The following is a 21690-nucleotide window of genomic DNA, read 5'->3' as shown; positions in this document are numbered from 1 at the left end:
CATCCTCTTGATCGCCCATCGAGGGGTTTCGTCATAATAAAACATTCCACATCTTGTCTTTCAGTGAAAGCAGTTATCTGAACCGCACCACACCCTTGTTTGCCCACGGAGCAGCAGAGTTAACTGGAACCAGACAGAGGTTGGAATCTCCAATCGCAGACACATAGCCATGGGAAAGAGCGGCGAACCAACCCAGCTTGCCAGTAAGGCTTTGGTTCCTGCTTATAACCAGTCTACAAAACGGAGTGAATCTCTCAGTCAGATGCAATTAGCCTGAACGTTTTCAGAGAAGGAGAGTGAATGGAAGAGATTGAGAGAGATGGAACAGAGGGAGAGAGAGAGAGAGAGAGAGAGAGTGGCTGTTCATCAAGCTTCATTAGTGGTTTCTCTGTTCCAGTTTCTCTCTCTTTCATTCTCTCATTCTTATTTCAGAGCCTCCGGCTAGCTAGAGATTGCCGTGCACTTGTTGGCTGAGGAGCCGCTCATAGTGCGCCTTTGTGTGAACATAATGTTCCCGACACACATGGGACAGTAGGGCTTCTATAGAGCTTATCTCAGTGGATTGTGGCAAGTATATTCAGTGTCTTGGGAATGGGGAGTTGAAATGTTCTCTCCCCCTTTCACTTTCTCCCTCTCTCTTTCTCTCCCGCTCCCTCCCTCTCTCGTTCTCTCGCCCTCTTCCTCTCTCTCCAAGGAATTTGAAACCCACTTGTCTCACAGAATGTGGCTTCGACCCAAATGCTGCATCCAGCCCGAAATAACATAACGTTTTCGACACAGCATTAAACAAGCCAACAAGCCATCTTCATGAGATGCAGACTGAACTCTGACTAGTCACTCTGTACGGCGTATCAATCTGTACGTGTGTGGTCGAGGGAGGGAGGGAGCGATAGAGGTTGAGGTTGTGAATGGGCCAGGGCCTGAACACAGGCGTCTTAATCAGATTAAGAGACTGAGCCGCTCACCACTTCAGGGTCAAACCCCTAATTTAACTGACTACGGCAGGGCTGGGGACTGAGGACAGCGCAAGTGAATACTGCTAAAACCAGAAGTGCCAAATAAGCATGTCTTGATACAGATGTAATTTCCACTTTGATCACGGAAAATATAGAGTAATAGACAGTGAGAAAGCCCGAGAGAAGGGAAGTGAGGAAAAGAAGCAGTAAGACAAACATTCAAGCCTGCCTTGTTTGGTAGGGAAGTCTTGTAATCCTGACTCCAAACATCAACATCAATAGTGTAATGACCCTCTTAACTGTGTGTGTGTGTGTGTGTGTGTGTGTGTGTGTGTGTGTGTGTGTGTGCGTGCGTGCGTGCGTGCGTGCGTAATTAATAATACATCATTTGGTGGGTGTTTATATTGGTCATATTTCACACATGCACTGTGTGTAAGGGATAGTCAACGAGGGGTTATGCGTTCTCAGGTAAATAGTGCACGACATGAAAGGAGTGGAACTGACCTTCGACAGAGTTATTATATTCCAGAGAACGCATAGAGCCCTGAGTTGGTTATCCCTTTTACACTATGGCTATAAATTGACATACTGTATTTACCGCTAGAATGTATTCATTTGCCAGTAGAAATGTGCCAACATCCACTGAAGTAGCTATCAAGTTTACTAGCTAAATAGATAGCCACATTAGTTGCCTTGGTAACCAAACACACAGACTTGCTAGCGTAGCTAACCAAACCATCATCCTAGCTTGCTATTATGAAAATCGAATTCAACAATGCCAATAATGTTTTCAATTCGACTTTTGCTTTCAAAAGCAGCTCAACTATAAGGCACGTAAGGATGAACTTCATATTCATGGAATTATACCGTGCAATTACACCCTGCGTTATTTAAGCAATAAGGCCAGAGGGGGTGTGGTATATGGCCAATATACCACGGCTAAGGGCTGTTCTGAAGTACGACGCAACACAGAGTATTCAAGACTCGAACCACCCAGTTTATAAGTGTGTATTAATACGCATGTGTGAAATGTAAATGTGTTTTCTGCATATCCCAACTCTCCCTGAGACGCCCTCGGAGAGCAGGGTCACGGCCAGGGTCTGCCATTATCAATGATGACACTGGAGCAATTAGGTTTAAGTGCCTTGCTCAAGGACAGATGTTTCACCTTGTCTGCTCTGGATTTTGAACAAGCAACCTTTCGGTTACTGGCCCAACGCTCTAACCACTAGTCTGTGTGTGTGTTTGTGCGTGCGCATGCATGTGTGTGGAGCCAGGGCTGTAGCCAGGGTCTGAGTTTTAGTGAGGCCTAGACAGGGGGGATTGGAAATTCTTCAAATTTCCAAGACATTTTTAGAAAGTTGAAGCTCATTTACTGCATTTCTATACAATTAAAAAATTATAAAATTATATTTGGAGAACAGCATAAACAAGCAAAAATGTCCCCAGCCATTATCACATTGGTTGCTGTAGCTTCATTCACCGGAGTCGATCTACAAACACATAGCCTATTAGCTATATAAACACATAAGCCTATTAGCTAAACCAGCTGTTCCCAGACTAGGGGTCGCAACCCCATATGGGGTTGCCTGATATGAAAATGGGTTTGTGTGGGATTTTCCCAAATCCTGGAGAAAATAATATATATACAAAAACACATATATTATAATATCGTCTTTGTGTCTCAAAATCATTGTAATGTGGTTAACCTTAAAAATAGAAATGAAAATGACTCAAATCTAAAAGATCAAATTCAATCAAAACAAGCTCCGACTGGGAGAAATCGTTTTGAACGGTCACCCAACTCAGAATTCCAACTCGGAAACTCGGGCCTCTTTCTAGAGCCCTGACTCTCCAACCTGAAGATCACTGATGTCATAATTTGGCCTTGTATTTTTCACCGTTTTCTTGAAAGCACCATAAAACTCTTTCGCCATATCTGTGTGACGCTGGATTCAGTGCTCTCGTCTGTATTAAAACCAAATATCCATCCAGGGTGGACGTGACAGCAGAGATGAGGTGCGCACTGTCGACCTCCCTCCCTGATTTTGAGAAGCTTCAACGCGACATGCATCAAGCCCACCCATCTCATTAGTGGTGGTGAGATAAGATACACTATGTAAGACTGATTTGCAACTGACTGTCATAGCCCCACATTAAAAGTATGTGCTAGCGAGTTGAGGAGAAATACCTACTTAATGACATAATTATTTTCCCATGGTTGGGGTCGCGAGAATTTTCAGATATCGAAATGGGCCCAAAATAGTTTACGAACCCCTGAGCTATACAATTAGCCACTACACCTTAACTCACATTAACTCAGCACCGGGATTAAAAACCAATAATTGCGTACGAAGGGATCTGTTAGCAGAAAAAGTATTTTATTAACAAAAAGGTAAACAAATAAGTTTGCTTTACAGAACAACTGTTTTTGCAGTTTTAAAGCTCATTTCCTGCAATTCTACACATTTTGCCATGACTTAATATGATGTCTGAGTGAGAGAGACAAACAAAATAAATGGGGCCCCCTGGAGCTCTGGTGGCCCTAGGCACCTGCCCTGCGTGCCCGGTCAGTAGCCCAAAGGCCAGCAGATGGCGATATTAAGTTGTTTCATCTTACCATCCAAAGGCATTGTGTACAGCCGGCTATACACTCGTAGGCAAAAAAATTAAAAAAAATGGGAAAATATGCGTACTTTCTTTATGAAACATTATTTTACACCACCATGCTATAGTGGCTAATGCTTCTTCCGGATCTTGCTCCCCTCGTTTTTTCACCTTCTCGCCATTAAATCAAGTTAAGGAGGAAATTGACTCCTTTGTAGCCTGAATGGAGAATGTTTTATGTACGAACCGGTCCACGGGGGATACGAGTGTATAGCTGGCTGCATACAATGCCATTGGACGGTAAGATGAAACGACAACACAGCAAAGTTGAAAAATATATGGCAAATAGAAATCAAAACGGGATGGTCTTCAGAGATAGATGGGGCTAAAAACTAACAAAAGATAACTATTGTAAAATATACTGTGTCCATAAAATGCAAATAGTATGTATAAGCTGGAATTAGATGCCTAACTGTTGTTGTCCATTTGTTTACTCCAATTAGGGGAGGGTTGGTAGGGTTAGGGGAAAAAATAAAGGAAAATATATTTTATATATACATATTTACAAAAAAAATATATGAGGGATTGACAATGATGCAGACAATTACATTGATGGAAGCCACAATCTATCTGAAATATTAAAGCTGATCTACCCGCAAAACAATAAAATAATAATAATTAAATAACTCAATATCGCTATCTGCCAGACTTTAGGCTACCCAGTCGGTAATTCGGCCATGATTACTACAAGTTTAGATAGCTGGCTGAACTAACTAGACTAATTTACCAATCTAAAAAATATTAACTGAAATGGGCTAATTGAATGTGTGTCGATAAGTGACATATAACAAGAGAGAAACTGCTGATGTACAACCAAGTTTTGAAATTGCACCTTGTAAATTCTACTATTCTAACTCTCAACAGTAAGTTGAGACCCCAACTGAGTAAAAATATATATATACACTACCGGTAAAAAGTTTTAGAACACCTACTCATTCAAGGGTTTTTCTTTCATTTGACCTTTTTCTACATTGTAGAATAGTAGAAGACATCAAAACTATGAAATAACAAATATAAAATCATGTAGTAACCAAAAAAGTGCCAAACAAATTCTTCAAATAGCCACCCTTTGCCTTGATGACAGCTTTGCACACTCTTGGCATTCTCTCAACCAGCTTCACCTGGAATGCTTTTCCAACAGTCTTGAAGGAGTTCCCACATATGCTGAGCACTTGTTGGCTGCTTTTCCTTCACTCTGCGGTCCGACTCATCCCAAACCATCTCAATTGGGTTGAGGTCAGGGGATTGTGGAGGCCAGGTCATCTGATGCAGCCCTCCATCACTCTAATTCTTCGTAAAATAGCCCTGAAACAGCCTGGAGGTGTGTTGGATCATTGCCCTGTTGAAAAACAAATGATAGTCCCACTAGGCCCAAATCAGATGGGATGGCGTATCGCTGCAGAATGCTGTGGGCCTTGAATTCTAAATAAATCACAGAGTGTCACCAGCAAAGCACCCCCACACCATAACACCGCCTCCTCCATGCTTTACGGTGGGAAATACACATGTGGAGATCATCCACTCACCCACACTGCGTCTCACAAAGACTGGTTGGGACCAAAAAATGGTTGGGACCAAAAATCTCCAATTTGGACTCCAGTCTCTTCTTCTTACTGGTGTACTTTAGTGGTGGTTTCTTTGTAGAAATTTGACCATGAAGGCCTGATTCACACAGTCTCCTCTGAACAGTTGATGTTGAGACGTGTCCCTTACTTGAACTCTGTGAAGCATTTATTTGGGCTGCAATTTCTGAGGCTGGTAGCTCTAATGAACTTATCCTCTGCAGCAGAGGTAACTCTGGGTGTTCCATTCCTGTGGCGGTCCTCATGAGAGCCAGTTTCATCATAGCGCTTGATAGTTTCTTCAAGTGCAGTCGCAAAAAAATTCCGTATTGACTGACCTTCATGTCTTAAAGTAATGATGAACTGTCGTTTCTCTTTGCTTACTTGAGCTGTTCTTGCCATAATATGGACTTGGTCTTTTACCAAATAGGGCTATCTTCTGTATACCACCCTACCTTGTCACAACACAACTGATTGGCTCAAACGCATTAAGAAGGAAAGAAATTCCACAAATGTACTTTTAACAAGGCACACCTGTTAATTGAAATGCATTCCAGGTGACCTCATGAAGCTGGTTGAGAGAATGCCAAGAGTGTGCAATGCAGTCATCAAGGCAATGGGTGGCAATTTGAAGAATCTAAAAAATAAAATATATTTTGATCTGTTTAACACTTTTTTGGTTACTACATGATTCCATGTGTGTTATTTGATAGTTTTGATGTCTTCACTATTATTCTACAATTTAGAAAATAGTAAAAATAAAGAAAAACCCTTGAATGAGTAAGCATTCTAAAACTTTTGACCGATAGTGTATATGTTTTAAATGTAAAAAATTACAGAGGTCCGGACCTCGGTGTCATCATACAGTGAATTCAGAAACTATTCACACCCCTTCCACATTTTGTTATGTTACAGCCTGATTTTAAGATTAATTAATTTGAGATTTTTTTGTTACTGGCCTACACACAATACCCCATAACGTCAAAGTGGAATCATGTTTTTCGAAATGTTTACAAATGAATTAAAAAGGAAAAGCTGAAATGTCTTGAGTTAATAAGTATTCAAGCCCTTTGTTATGGCAAGCTTACATAAATTCAGGAGTAAAAATGTGTTCTACAAGTCACCTAACAAGTTGCATGGACTCTGTGTGCAATAATAGTGTTTAATGTGATTTTTTGAATGACTATGAGACCAATGGTGACTTTAAAACAGTTCCAGAGTTTAATGGCTGTGATAGGAGAAAAGTGAGGATGGATCAACAACATAGGAGTTACTCCACAATACTAACTTAAATTACAGTGAAAAGAAGGAAGTACGAATAAAAATATTCCAAAACATGCATCCTGTTTGCAACATGGCAATAAAGTAATAATGCAAAGAATGTAGCAAAGCAATTAACTTTTTGTCCTGAATACAAAGTGCTATGTTTGGGGCAAATTACTGAGTACCACTCGCCATATTTAGAAGCACAGTGGTGGCTGCGTCATGTTATGGGTATGCTTGTAATCGTTAAGGACTAGGGAGTTTTTCAGGATAAAAAGCGTAATAGAGCTAAGCACAGGCAAAATCCTAAATCCTAAAGGAAAATCTGGTTCACACCCGACACTGGGAGATGAATTCACCTTTCAACAGGACAATAGCCTAAAACACAAGGCCAAATCAACACTGGAGTTGCTTACCAAGAAAATTGTGAATGTTATTGAGTGGCCAAGTTACAGTTTTGACTTAAATATAGTTTAAAATCTATGGCAAGACTTGAAAATGTTTGTCTAGCAATAAGCAACAACAAATTTGACAGAGCTTTAAAAAATGTTGAAAAGAATAATGATCAAATGTTGCACAATCCAGGCGTGGAAAGATCTTAGATATGTACACAGAAAGACTCAAAGCTTTAAACTCTGCAAAAGATTTTACTACAAAGTATTGACTTAGGGGTGTGAACACTTATGAAATTAGATATTTCGGTATTTCGTTTTCAATAAATGTACAAAAAAAATTACAAACACCTTTTCACTTTGTTATTATACGCCATTGTGTATAGATGGGTGAGAAAAAAACATAAATTTAAAACATTTTTAAATCAGGCTATTCCAACAAAATGTGGAATATGTCAAAGGGTATGAATACTTTCTGAAGGCACTGTATGTAGCTACGGCCCTGTGTATACAAAGACAGCCAGGTCTCACTGGTTCACAGCTCCCAGATTATTTATTGAAAGATCTGTCAATCATTGTAAAGGTGCCCTCCCCTCTCCCGGCACCTTTCACCTACTTCTTTCCACCAGCAGTCCCTCACTCTCTAGTCTCTAAATGCCCAGTAAGCGATGTCATCAAAGGATATATATGGCAGAAGTTGCATGAATTTGATGTTGTAAACAGGCATTTATTTGATTCCAATCATTAAAACCTGAGGCTGAATCTCACAGAATCTCTTATCATAAAGGGGAAAATCCATAGGATAGTTTGTAGATATCTATACCAAATGTGCATTTTTATAGATGATGCCACCACATGAACAGAATGCCCTAAAATATGTTTCTATCTGCTTTTCCAACCTCCATATGAGATGCTCAGTCTAAACTATAGCTCATGCTAAACAAACTACTATGAAAGTACACTACTATAAACTGACCCGCACTACTGTTAATAGAAGTAATTAAATTAGCGGTACTCTAGGGACAGATGGTGGTAATAATAATAATAGTAATAAAATATGGGACTTATATAGCACCTAGACCGCGGTGAGGATGGGAGGTACCGCTACAGAGTCAATGTGTGGGGGCATGTCACGTTCCTGACCTTATTTCCTTTGTTTTGTCTTTGTTTAGTTGGTCAGGGCGTGAGCTGGGTGGGAATTCTATGTTATGTGTTTCTATGTTGGGTTCATTCAACTAGCCTGATATGGTTCTCAATCAGGGGCAGGTGTTTTACGTTTCCTCTGATTGAGAACCATATTAAGGTAGACTGTTTCTCACTGTTTGTTTGTGGGTGATTGTTCCTGTGTCAGTGTTTGTGCCACACGGGACTGTTTTCGTTCGTTCGTTCGTGTGTTCTTTCCTGTTCGTGCGTTCTTGTTTTATGTTCTCAAGTACAGGTCTGTTCACGTCTTTTATTGTTTTGTAGTTTGTTTAAGAGTTTTTCCGTCTTCGTCTTTCTTAAATAAACAAATATGTATTCAACCCACGCTGCGTTTTGGTCCGATCCATGCTCCTCTACAGACGAGGAGAAAGACGAGCGTTACAGAATCACCCACCAACCAAGGACCAAGCAGCGTGGTAACGGGCAGCAGCGACAGCAGCGGCAACATACACAGGATTTCTGGACATGGGAGGAAATTCTGGACGGTAAGGGACCCTGGGCACAACCTGGAGAATATCGCCGCCCTCGTGAAGAGCTGGAGGCAGCTAAAGCCGAGAGGCGGTGGTATGAGGAGGCAGCACGGAAGCGAGGCTGGAAGCCTGTGAGTCAGCCCAAAAAATGTCTTGGGGGGGGGGGCTACAAGGGAGTGTGGCGAAGTCAGGTAGGAGACCTGCGCCAACTCCCCGAGCTTACCGTGGAGAGCGAAAGTACGGGCAGACACCGTGTTATGCGGTAAAGCGCACGGTGTCTCCTGCACGTGTGCTTAGCCCGGTGCGGGTTATTCCACCTCCCCGCACTGGCCGGGCTAGATTGAGCATTGAGCCAGGTGCCATGAAGCCGGCTCAACGCGTCTGGTCTCCAGTGCGTCTCCTCGGGCCGGCATAAATGGCACCAGCCTTACGCATGGTGTCCCCGGTTCGCCAACACAGCCCAGTGCGGGTTATTCCACCTCCCCGCACTGGTCGGGCTACGGGGAGCATTCAACCAGGTAAGGTTGGACAGGCTCGGTGCTCAAGGGAGCCAGTACGCCTGCACGGTCCGGTATATCCGGCGCCACCTCCCCGCCCCAGCCCAGTACCACCAGTGCCAACACCACGCACCAGGCTTCCTGTGCGTCTCCAGAGCCCTGTTCCTCCTCCACGCACTCTCCCAGTGGTGCGTGTCTCCAGCCCAGTACCTCCAGTTCCGGCACCTCGCACCAAGCCTCCTGTGCGTCTCCAGAGTCCTGTGCGCCCTGTTGCTGCTCCCCGCACTAGCCTTAAGGTGCGTGTCCTTAGCCCAGTACCTCCAGTTCCGGCACCACGCACCAGGCCTACTGTGCGCCTCAGCCGGCCAGAGTCTGCCGTCTGCCCAGTGCCGCCTGCACTGCCCGTCTGCCCAGAGCCGCCTGCACTGCCCGTCTGCCCAGAGCCGCCTGCACTGCCCGTCTGCCCAGAGCCGCCTGCACTGCCCGTCTGCCCAGAGCCGCCTGCACTGCCCGTCTGCCCAGTGCCGTCTGCGCTATCCGTCTGCCCAGCGCCGTCTGAATTGCCCGTCTGTCCTGAGCCTTCAAAGCCGCCCGTCTGTCCTGAGCCTTCAAAGCCGCCCATCTGTCCTGAGCCTTCAGAGCCGTCCGTCAGTCAGGAGCCGCTAGAGCCGTCTGTCAGTCAGGAGCCGCTAGAGCCGTCCGTCAGTCAGGAGCCGCCAGAGCCGTCCGTCAGTCAGGAGCCACTAGAGCCGCCCGCCAGACAGGAGCCGCCAGAGCCGCCCGCCAGACAGGAGCCGCCAGAGCCGCCCGCCAGACAGGAGCAGCCAGAGCCGCCCGCCAGACAGGAGCAGCCAGAGCCGCCCGCCAGACAGGAGCAGCCAGAGCCGCCCGCCAGACAGGAGCCGCCAGAGCCGCCCGCCAGCCATGACCTGCCAGAGCCGCCCGCCAGCCATGACCTGCCAGTGCCGTCAGCCAGCCATGACCTGCCAGTGCCGTCAGCCAGCCATGACCTGCCAGAGCCGTCAGCCAGCCATGACCTGCCAGAGCCGTCACTCAGTCCGGAACTGCCCCTCAGTCCGGAGCTGCCCCTCAGTCCGGAGCTGCCCCTCAGTCCGGTGCTGCCCCTCAGTCCGGTGCTGCCCCTCAGTCCGGTGTTGCCCCTTAGTCCGGTGCTGCCCCTTAATCCAGTGGGGTTAATATGGTGGGTAGCCATTAGGAGGAGGCCACGGAAGCGGGGATTAACTATGGTGGGGTGGGGACCACGTCCAGAGCCAGAGCCGCCACCGTGGACAGATGCACACCCAAACCCTCCCCTATAGGTTCAGGTTTTGCGGCCGGAGTCCGCACCTTGGGGGGGGGGGGGGGGGGGGGGGGGGGGGTACTGTCACGTTCCTGACCTTATTTCCTTTGTTTTGTCTTTGTTTAGTTGGTCAGGACGTGAGCTGGGTGGGAATTCTATGTTATGTGTTTCTATGTTGGGTTCATTCAACTAGCCTGATATGGTTCTCAATCAGGGGCAGGTGTTTTACGTTTCCTCTGATTGAGAACCATATTAAGGTAGACTGTTTCTCACTGTTTGTTTGTGGGTGATTGTTCCTGTGTCAGTGTTTGTGCCACACGGGACTGTTTTCGTTTGTTCGTTCGTTCGTGTGTTCTTTGCTGTTCGTGCGTTCTTGTTTTATGTTCTCAAGTACAGGTCTGTTCACGTCGTTTATTGTTTTGTAGTTTGTTTAAGAGTTTTTCCGTCTTCGTCTTTCTTAAATAAACAAATATGTATTCAACCCACGCTGCGTTTTGGTCCGATCCATGCTCCTCTTCAGACGAGGAGAAAGACGAGCGTTACAGGGCACAGGTTAGTCGAGGTAATTGAGGTAATATGTAAATGTAGGTAGAGTTAAAGTGACTATGCATAGATAATAAACAGAGAGTAGCAGCAGCGTAAAAGGGGGGGGGGGGACAATGCAAATAGTCTGGGTAGCCATTTGATTAGCTGTTCAGGAATCTTATGGCTTGAAGGTAGAAGCTGTTAAGAAGCGTTTTGGACCAAGACTTGGAGGTCCGGTACTGCTTGCCGTGCGGTAGCAGAGAGAACAGTCGATGACTGGGGGGCTGGAGTCTTTGACCATTTTTAGGGCTTTCCTCTGACACCGCCTGGTATAGAGGTCCTGGATGGCAGAAAGCTTGGCCCCAGTGATGGTGCAGCTGTATAACTTTTTGAGGATCTGAGGACCCATGCCAAATCTTTTCAATCTCCTGAGGGGAATAGGTATTGTCGTGTCCTCTTCACGGCTGTCTTGGTGTGTTTGGACCAGGATAGTTTATTGGTGATGTGGACTCCAAGGAACTTGAAGCTCTCAACCTGCTCCACTACAGCCCCGTTGAGGAGAATGGGGGCGTGCTCGGTCCTCCTTTTCCTGTAGTCCACAATCATCTCCTTTGTCTTGATCACATTGAGGGAGAGGTTGTTGTCCTGGCACCACACGGCTAGGTCTCTGACCTCTTCCCTATAGGCTGTCTCATTGTTGTCGGTGATCAGGTCTACCATTGTTGAGTTGGCCGGCAAACTTAATCATGGTGTTGGAGTCGTGGCTGGCCATGCAGTCATGAGTGAACAGGGAGTACAGGAGGGGACTGAGCATGCACCCCTGAGGGGCCCCCGTGTTGAGGATCAGCGTGGCAGATGTGTTGTTACCTACCCTTACCACCTGGGGTTGGCCCGTCAGGAAGTCCAGGATCCAGTTGCAGAGGGAGCTGTTTAGTCCCAGGGTCCTTAGCTTAGTGATGAGCTTTGAGGGCACTATGGTGTTGAATGCTGCTGTAGTCAATGAATAGCATTTTGTCCAGGTCGGAAAGGGCAGTGTGGAGTGCAATAGAGATTGCATCATCTGTGGATCTGTTGGGCGGTATGCAAATTTGAGTGTGTCTGGGGTTTCTGGGATAACGGTGTTGATGTGAGCCATGAGCAGCCTTTCAAAGCACTTCATGGCTACAGACGTGAGTGCTACGGGTCGTTAGTCATTTAGGCAGGTTACCTTAGTGTTCTTGGGCACAGGGACTATGGTGGTCTGCTTGAAACATGTTGGCATTACAGACTCAGTCAGGGACAGGTTGAAAATGTCAGTGAAGACACCTGCCAGTTGGTTAGCGCATGCTTGGAGTACACATCCTGGTAATACTTCTTGCCCTGCGACCTTGTGAATGTTGACCTGTTTAAAGGTCTTACTCAGAGCGGCTACAGAGAGCGTGACCACACAGTCATCCGGAACAGCTGATGCTCTCATGCATGCTTCAGTGGTGCTTGCCTCGAAGCGAGCATAGAAGTAATTTAGCTCGTCTGGTAAGCTTGTGTCACTGAGCAGCTCGTGGAGGTGCTTCCTTTTGTAGTTTGTAATAGTTTGCAAGTCCTGCCACATCCAACAAGTGTTGAAGCCGGTGTACTGCAATTCGATCTTAGTCCTGTATTGGCGCTTTGCCTGTTTGATGGTTCGTCGGAGGGCATAGCGTTTTTTATTATTATAAGCGTCCGGGTTAGAGTCCCGCTCCTTAAAGGGGCAGCTCTACCCTTTAGCTCAGTGCGAATGTTGCCTGTAATCCATGGCTTCTGGTTTGGGTATGTACGTACAGTCACTGTGGGGACGACATCATCGATGCACTTATTGATGAAGCCAGTGACTGATGTGGTGTACTCCTCAATGCCATCGGAAGAATCCCGGAACACATTCCAGTCTGTGCTATCAAAACAGTCCTGTAGCTTAGCAACTGCGTCAGCTGATCACTTCTTTATTGACCGTGTCACTGGTGCTTCCTGCTTTAGCTTTTGCTTGTAAGCAGGAATCAGGAGGATAAAATTATGATCAGATTTGACAAATGGAGGGCAAGGGAGAGCTTTGTACGCATCTCTGTTTGTGGAGTAAAGGTGGTCTAGATTTATTTTCCTCTGCTTGCACATTTAACATGCTGGTAGAAATGAGGTAAAATGGATTTAAGTTTCCCTGCATTAAATTCTCCGGCCACTAGGAGCGCTGCCTCTGGATGAGCGTTTCCTGTTTGCGTATTGCCTTATACATCTCATTGAGAGATGTTAGTGCCAACATCGGTTTGTGGTGGTAAATAGACAGCTACGAAAAAATATAAATAAAAACTCTCTTGGTAAATAGTGTGGTCTACAGCTTATCATGAGATACTCTACCTCGGGCGAGCGAAACCTTGAGACTTCCTTAATATTAGATTTTGTGCACCAGCTGTTGTTTACAAGTATACACATACCACCACCCCTTGTGTTACCGGAGGCGGTGTAAACCCCGCCAGCTGTATGTTATTCATGTCATCGTTCAGCCATGACTCGGTGAAACATAATATATTACAGTTTTCAATGTCCCGTTGGTAGGATATTCGTGATTATAGCTTGTCTATTCTGTTATCCAATGATTGTACATTGGCTAGTAGGACTGATGGTGGAGGCAGATTATCCACTTGCCGTCGAATCCTTACAAGGCACCCCGACCTACATCCCAAATATCTCTGTCTCTTTCTCATGCGAATCACGGGGATTTGGGCCTTGTCGAGTGTCTGAAGGAAATCCTTCATGTCCGACTAGTTAAAGAAAAAGTCTTCATCCAGTATGAGGTGAGTAATCGCTGTCCTGATATCCAAAAGCTCTTTTCGGCCATAAGAGACGGTGTACAAAATAAGTTACAAATAACTCGAAAAAACACACACAATCGCACAATTGGTTAGGAGACCGTAAAACGGCAACCATCTTCTCCGACGCCATTCTTATCAAAAGAATAGCGCAGTGACATGTTGTAGCCTAGCCTATATGACAGGAGCTGTGTGTGTGATGCGAGACAGATTCTCAATACGCCCACAAACAAGGAACATGATCACATCACTAGTGGTGGTTTATAGAACACTAAAAAGTCTCGTGGTTAAGAGCCTTGGGTCAGAAACTGAAAGGTTGCTGGTTCGAATCCCTGAGCTGACTAGGTGAAAAATATGTTGATGTGCCCTTCTTCACTCTGCTAAATTACTCAAATGTAAAATGAAACCAGAGCGAGGGTGAGTCTGTTACACTGCAGGCTCCATGGTTTGGTGTGACACTACAGTCCAGATGTTGTGTGGGCCTCTCTGTTTCCAGGGCCAACTCTCTGATGTAGTGGAATCTGTTCCATTTTAGATGGGTTTTATGGGATGAGGGAGCAGGGGGCAAGCACAGGAGCATATAACTCACTGAATGGAGAACATTAGGTTCTATTTTAGTTGAATCTATCACAGTCTCTAGCATACCATACATGTCCGGTTTTACACCTCACATAACATTTCATCCACTGACCTTGGGGGGGCCTCTGGCTCCCAGTAGCGGCAGAACAAGTGCTGTCCATCGGCGTTGACGAAGTGCTTCAGGTCGGCGTAGGAGACACCTTGCGGAGTCCGCCGCGGATCTTCTGGTTCGGGCATGTAGACGCCTAGGACCCACGCTGCAACATAAACAGGGAGAACGGATAGTACAGATATGACAGACCAGCGAAAAGTGACCAAGACATTCATTGTTCGCTATTTTTCAATAATTCTCCGGCTGGCACTCAGCAGAAAGCAACTCAGCGGCTCCAAAGGAATGTTTTCAATTTGATACAGCGACATAAGTCAAGAAACCATAAACCTAGTTCAAATCTCCTCTCCCCAGATGACTGTGGTCACATTCAGCCTCCACTACAACCCCCACCCCATCCATGCGCCGCAGCTGAGTTTTATGGCAATGGCAAGTGCAAATGGGTTGCCATATAGGCTATGTTACAGTAACAACAGGCTACAGTGCAGTCAAGGTGAGTGAGTTTTTATTGAACCTTTATTTTAACAGGGAAAACATATTGAGACCTAGGTGTTCTTGTATGATATGTTAGATTAAAGAATAAAGACAGACACAATTGTCAAGTTCAATAGCATTGTTCAAGCATTGTACAACTCCTACATACTGGGTCCAGGGAACAGGCCAGCTAGTTGATTATCTATCAAACTGAACTCCGTAACACTAGGTCTCTTTTACAAACGTGTATATACAACAACAATTTAAGCCTACACATTATACCCAAACGTATACACATTAAAATACAAAAATACTGTCATGGGAATCACAAATAAAACATCACAAATCAACCAGAAAAACAGTTACATTCCTCCACTAATAAGTCCCCAATCAATACTTAAAATTGCAGAACGGCACAAGAACATCAAGATGAAAATGTATTTTGAATTTTGTTCCGGCAACATAGTGCATTAAAACTAAAAGCAGATTTACCTAGCTCGGTGGAGACCCTAGCAATCTCGAGTTAACCAATCCTGTGAACGGTTAATCAACTCAGGTGTCTATACTTGAACAGCATAGTTAGATAAGACAGAATGTAGGCTAGAATGAATGTCGTGGAAAAGGGTCTGTCAGTAAAAATAGACCGCGCTATTTCCGGAGGTCTAGTTTCAGCTATTGCCTAATAATAACCTACGTCAAGTTTATGTAGGCTTGTGATACCAAATGTACATTTTATCCAATGTGCGCCTTGGAATAGCCTTTGAGTCAATGATGTATTGATGGCAGTGCCACTGATATAAATATTGGTAGATAGGGCCTAGATAGATTAAAGTCTCAAGGGACATGATGTGACACTGTCGACTCACACTACCAGCTTTGGCGCTGTCATAAGTGGCGTAAAATAGCCTACCAAAAAACTCTACCTCCCTCCCCCATTGTAGCTGTGTCAAATATTTAACCAGAAATGACAGAAACCCTTTGATGTTATTTTTGACAGGCTGAATGTGATATTTACATTGGGCCATATGGGTCCCCCGTCCACCTCTGAATATTGTTTCAACAACCATGTTGCTACTTATAACAATGTAACGAAACGTGACATTTTTGTGATGTAATTGGCATACCCGTCACATTTGTCACATTGTTATAAGGAGCAACATTTTATCTGTTGAAACAGTATTCAGAGGCTGAGAATGGAAGCAATGCATGCAGGACTTGTTTTTTTAATGATGATGAATGTCCAAAAAAAGTTGACCAACCTTATGTCCTGAAAGGTCTGTAAAGTTGCGCTTTCTCACAGACGGCTCTGCCTTCTCCGCGCTCTCTGCTGATGTTGCGTGGCCGCTCGTAGGCTGAAGAATGTAGAGAGGCGTGCGCGAGGAAACATCAATACACACTGACTGAAACCCGTTTCCCAGTACTTTTAGTACTAGACCTCCTCTTTACCCGCTCTGTCCTTCTGCTGAGCCCCAAATGGGCTCTCCCCCCCCCCCCCCCCCTCTCGCTCTCGCTCTCTCATTTCAATTTCTCTCTCTCTCGTTCTCTGTCTATATATATATATTTTTTTTTGCATCTGTCATTCCGCATGTGTTCTGCATGTCCAGAGCAGAGCTGGTATTAGCTAGAGGTTATGGGAAAACAAATAATGGGTGAATAAAATAGATTATATTTTGCCAGAGGCCCAGAATAAACAGAATGAACATTTGTTGTTAAATGTTCATGTTCAAATACTGGATTTGTCCCATTTCAATTACAGATTGTTACGGTTGTGCAGCTCTGGAACATTAGTCAGCCTTTTTTCTATGGAAATGGAATGTTCTTTCTCTTTCTCATACACATACACACATGCCTTGCGCAAGCACACACATACACAGAGAGAGAGAGAGAGAGAGAGAGAGAGAGAGAGAGAGACTCCCACACAGAGAGAGGGGGAAAGAGAAAGAGCAAGTCCTGTTAAGCACCATAGCAATTGATCGCTTGAACACCTCAATGTGGTTGTACAGGTTTTTCTAAGCAGACCCGATACTTCCACCAAGGCATGTCTTTCCAAGATATGCTGAGAAACTTGCGAGCCCTGCATTTTGCATTGACGCTATTATTGTCTTGGTGAAAGGTACGTTACATAGTAAGAAAACATTAGGGTACATAAAGGAGAAAAGTAAAGTAATTATGATGCCCTGGAATGGTGTACATACATGGATTTGGATGTGGATATTTTAGTCTAATGCATGGGTAAGGATACGGAAACAGTCTTTTGTAACACTTTCTTGTGACACTGTTCCTTTACGAGATATAGGCAGCATGCATATGGTGTTGACACTCCGAACGAACGCTGCCTTCGGTGGTAGAGCGTGAGAAAACAACTTCCCTGTACATCATGCTTCTGCATCCTGATCACAAGCTTTTAGCTACAGTACCAGTCCAAAAGTTTGGACACACCTACTCATTCAAGGGGTTTTCTTTCTTTTTACTTTGTTCTACATTGTGGAATAATAGTGAAGACATCTAAACTAAGAATTAACACATATGGAATCATGTAGTGACCAAAAAAAGTGTTAAACAAATCTAAATATATTTTATATTTGAGATTCTTCAAAGTAGCCACCCTTTTGCCTTGATGACAGCTTTGCACACTTTTGGCATTCTCTCAACCAGCTTCATAATGTAGTCACCTGGAATCTATTTCAATTAACAGGTGTGCCTTGTTAGATGTTAATTTGTGTCATTTCTTTTCTTCTTAATGTGTTTGAGCCAATCAGTTGTGTTGTGTCAAAGTAGGGGTTGTATACAGAAGATAGCCCTATTTGGTAAAAGACCAAGTCTATATTATGGCAAGAACAGCCCAAATAAGCAAAGAGAAATGACAGTCCATCATTACTTTAAGACATGGTCAGTCAATAAGGAACATTTCAAGAAGTTGAAGAAGTTTCTTCAAGTGCAGTCACAAAAACCATCAAGCGTTATAATGAAACTGGCTCTCATGAGGACCGCCACAGGAATGGAAGACCCAGAGTTACATCTGCTGCTGAGGATAAGTTTACTAGAGTTAACTGCACTTTAGATTGCAGCCCAAATAAATGTTTCACAGAGTTCAAATAACAGACATCTCAACATCAACTGTTCAGAGGAGACTGTGTGAATTAGGCCTTCATGGTCGAATTGCTGCAAAGAAACCACTACTAAAGGACACCAATAAGAAGATGAGACTTGCTTGGGCCAAGAAACACGAGCATCGGACATTAGATCGGTGGAAATCTGTCCTTTGGTCTGATGAGTCCAAATTTGAGATTTTTGGTTCCAACTGCCGTGTCTTTGTGAGACGCAGAGTAGGTGAATGAATGGATGATCTCCCCATATGTGGTTCCCACCGTGAAGCATGGAGGAGGTGTGATGGTGTGGGGGTGCTTTGCTGGTGACAATGTCAGTGATTTATTTAGAATTCAAGGCACACTTAACCAACATGGCTACCACAGAATTCTGCAGCGATACGCCATCCCATCTGGTTTGCGCTTAGTAGGACTATCATTTGTTTTTCAACAGGACAATGACCCAAAGCACACCTCCAGGCTGTGTCAGGGCTATTTGAACAAGAAGGAGAGTGATGGAGTGCTGCATCAGATGACCTGGCCTCTACAATCCCCTGACCTCAACCCAATTGAGATGGTTTGGGATGAGTTGGACAGCAGAGTGAAGGAACAGCAGCCAACAAGTGCTCAGCATATGTGGGAACTCCTTGAAGACTGTTGGAAAAGCATTCCAGGTGAAGCTGGTTGAGAGAATGCCAAGAGTGTGCAAAGCTGTCATCAAGGCAAAGGGTAGCCACTTTGAAGAATCTAAAATCTAAAATATATTTTGATTTGTTTAATCCTTTTTTGGTTACTACATGATTCCATATGTGTTATTTCATAGCTTTTATGTCTTCACTGTTATTCTACAATGTAGAAAATAGTAAAAATGAAGAAAAGCCTTTGAATGAGTAGGTGTGTTCAAACTTTGACTGGTACTGTACTACAGTCAATTAAAACTACATGACACAGCACATGCAGATAATATTGAACATTCAGTCATTATTTTGATTGACACTATTATGGGCCTTTTTTTATTTGACTACATTTCAAATTCCGTTGACCTTAACAAGGGCCCCAGGACCAGTGGAACAAAATAGTCCCCTCTTTGAGAAACAAAAATATTACTTGTTAAACAAAATCTCTTAAAATACATTTTTTAAATATTTATTAACAATTTAAACAATAAATATACAATCCTTTATTTAGCACAGAATATGTAAATATCTTTCAATATAAAAGTTTACCCAAAGGTGTATCTATTTGGTTGTTGGAAAGTCATCGAAGTATATTATTTTGTTTCAATGTACATCGATCTAGGTGTCTCAAGGTTCGTGTGTCTCTTTGTGAGACATTGTTTCTTTCTTACTTTCTTTCAGTGTCCAAAAATATGAGTACACAAGTATGAATGTCAAGCATTCTGAACTTGCTAATAAGTACGTCTCACAGGCGGCTGGTGGCCCCTTAATTGGGGAGGACAGGCTCATAGTAATGTCTGGAATTGATTGAATGGAATGGTATCGATACATATATCTACATTTTCCTTGTGTTTTATACCATACCCTCCCCTTAATCAATCTCCCCTTAATCAATCCCATCTCATGGGTACTTTTTTTATGCTGGCCATTAGCCAAATAGCCTATGAACAAAGTGGTTTTAAATGGTCTACTGAGAATGCTTTGAAATATTTTTGAGATTTTTTGCCCTCATGCTTTGTCATTATTCACTATTCACATACCTGCATATGCTACTTCATTTCACCTTTCGAGTATAGCTGTCGTTTTAAAAAACAGATTGCTTGTTTTCCTATGAATATCAAGCCCTCCATAGGCTACCCTTACCATAGGCCTAGACTACTAAGGCTGGTTCAACAGCAATGCATCTTGTCTTTTTTATCCTTGCCTTGCAAAGTAGCCTATCCATAAAAGGTGTTTAAATGAGTCCATTGAATTGAAAGTATACTGCATATCCTAAAACATACTATTTAATAAACTGTAGTATCAATCCACAATGGACTAGGATGCCACAATGGACCAGGACAAGTATATTCCATGCCTCCAGTTGAATTGTAGTTGATGACAACGCAAAGCCCGTCAATAACCTACAGAACTTCATACAAATGCATGCCGTATTAGGCTATGGAATGTGTTGATTGGCCAGTGAGTGGCCAAGCCCTCATCACACATAAAACTTGTTTGTTAATCAAAACCCAGCCCTTTCGAGCCACCGCCAGCTATTGCACTCATAATTCCGTCTGTGAAAATAGCAAAAGTATTTCTGACAGACCCCTGAACATATATCGCTACCTTACCATTGTGTTAGATTTGATCAAATAGAGCCACTGGACTGTTTCAGATAAGGGTTTTCAGCATTTATCAGTATAACCTGACGGATCACTCGTAAAACGTTCCCTGACTGTGTTTCCTGAACAACTACCATAAACATGTAAGATCTCCCTGTGGAGCTGAAAAAGAGCCATGCATGCAACTAAACACTAAAACAGAGCTGCCAGCAACCAAAACCTAAACCCCACAAAACACATTTTTTGTAAAGAACCATTTGTCTATACACTGAGTGTACAACACATTCCTAATATTGAGCTACAACCCATTTTCCCCAAGCCTCAATTCGTCAGGGAATGGACTCTACAAGGAGTCGAAAGCGTTCCACAGGGATGCTGGCCCATGTTGACTCCAATGCTTCCCACAGTCATTTCAAGCTGGCCAGATGTTCTTTGGGTGGTGGACCATTCTTGATACAGATGGAAACTATTGAGCGTGAAAAGCTCAGCAGAGTTGCAGTTCTTGACACACTCAAACCGGTGCGCCTGGCAACTACTACCCCATTCAAAGTACCCCATTCAAAGACACGTATATTTTGTCTTGCCCTTTCATTCTCTGAAGGGCACACACACAATCCATGTCTCAATTGTCTCAAGGCTTAAAAATCCTTCTTTAACCTTTAACCAGGTGTTTCTAATGTTTTGTACAATATAAACAGGTTATAAACTGTAAAAGAATGTGAGTAATTGTGAGTGTGTGTGTGCGCTTGTAGTGCATGCATGTACTTCAAATCAAATATCAAATCAAATTTGATTAGTCACATGCGCCGAATACAACAGGTGTAGACCTTACAGTGGAATGCTTACTTACGAGCCCCTAACCAACAATGCAGTTTAAAAAATACAGATAAGAATAAGAAATAAAAGTAACAAGTAATTAAAGAGCAGCAGTAAAATAACAATAGCGAGACTATATACAGGGGGATACCGGTACAGAGTCAATGTGCGGGGGCACCGGTTTGTCGAGGTAACTGAGGTAACATGTACATGTAGGTGAAGTTATTAAAGTGACCATGCATAGATAATAACAACAGAGTGTAGCAGCGGTGTAAAAGGGGGGGGGGGGGTTGGGGGGCAATGCAAATAGTCTGGGTAGCCACTTGATTAGGTGTTCAGGAGTCTTATGGCTTGGGAGTAGAAGCTGTTTAGAAGCCTCTTGGACCTAGACTTGGTGCTCCGGTACCGCTTGCCGTGCAGTAGCAGAGAGAACAGTCTATGACTAGGGTGGCTGGAGTCTTTGACAATTTTTAGGGCCTTCCTCTGACACCGCCTGGTATAGAGGTCCTGGATGGCAGAAAGCTTGGCCTCAGTGATGTACTGGACCGTTCGCACTAACCTCTGTCACTACCCACTACCCGCCTTGCGGTCGGAGGACGAGCAGTTGCCATACCAGGCAGTGATGCAACCCGTCAGGATGCTTTCGATGGTGCAGCTGTAGATCCTTTCGAGGATCTGAGGACCCATGCCAAAT

At 44.0% G+C, this 21690-nt stretch overlaps 1 protein-coding gene across 1 annotated transcript in view; it reads right to left on the bottom strand.

Annotated features, from left to right (window-relative positions):
• The window catches only part of LOC120059452 (monoglyceride lipase-like), a 28783-nt gene extending 12526 nt beyond the window's left edge, over nt 1–16257 (bottom strand). The window contains exons 1-2 of the mRNA XM_039008505.1: nt 16073–16257; nt 14343–14487 (exon numbers count right to left, since the gene is read on the bottom strand). Coding sequence (XP_038864433.1) covers nt 14343–14467 — 125 coding nt within the window. The 5' untranslated portion in view covers nt 14468–14487; nt 16073–16257. The remainder of the gene's footprint in view (nt 1–14342; nt 14488–16072) is intronic.
• Nucleotides 16258–21690: the final 5433 nt, after the last annotated feature.

This window comes from Salvelinus namaycush, chromosome 14 (genome assembly GCF_016432855.1).
Source record: "Salvelinus namaycush isolate Seneca chromosome 14, SaNama_1.0, whole genome shotgun sequence".
In the NCBI taxonomy this organism is placed as follows: domain Eukaryota; kingdom Metazoa; phylum Chordata; class Actinopteri; order Salmoniformes; family Salmonidae; genus Salvelinus; species Salvelinus namaycush.
This window is presented reverse-complemented; position numbering and strand designations above follow the sequence as displayed.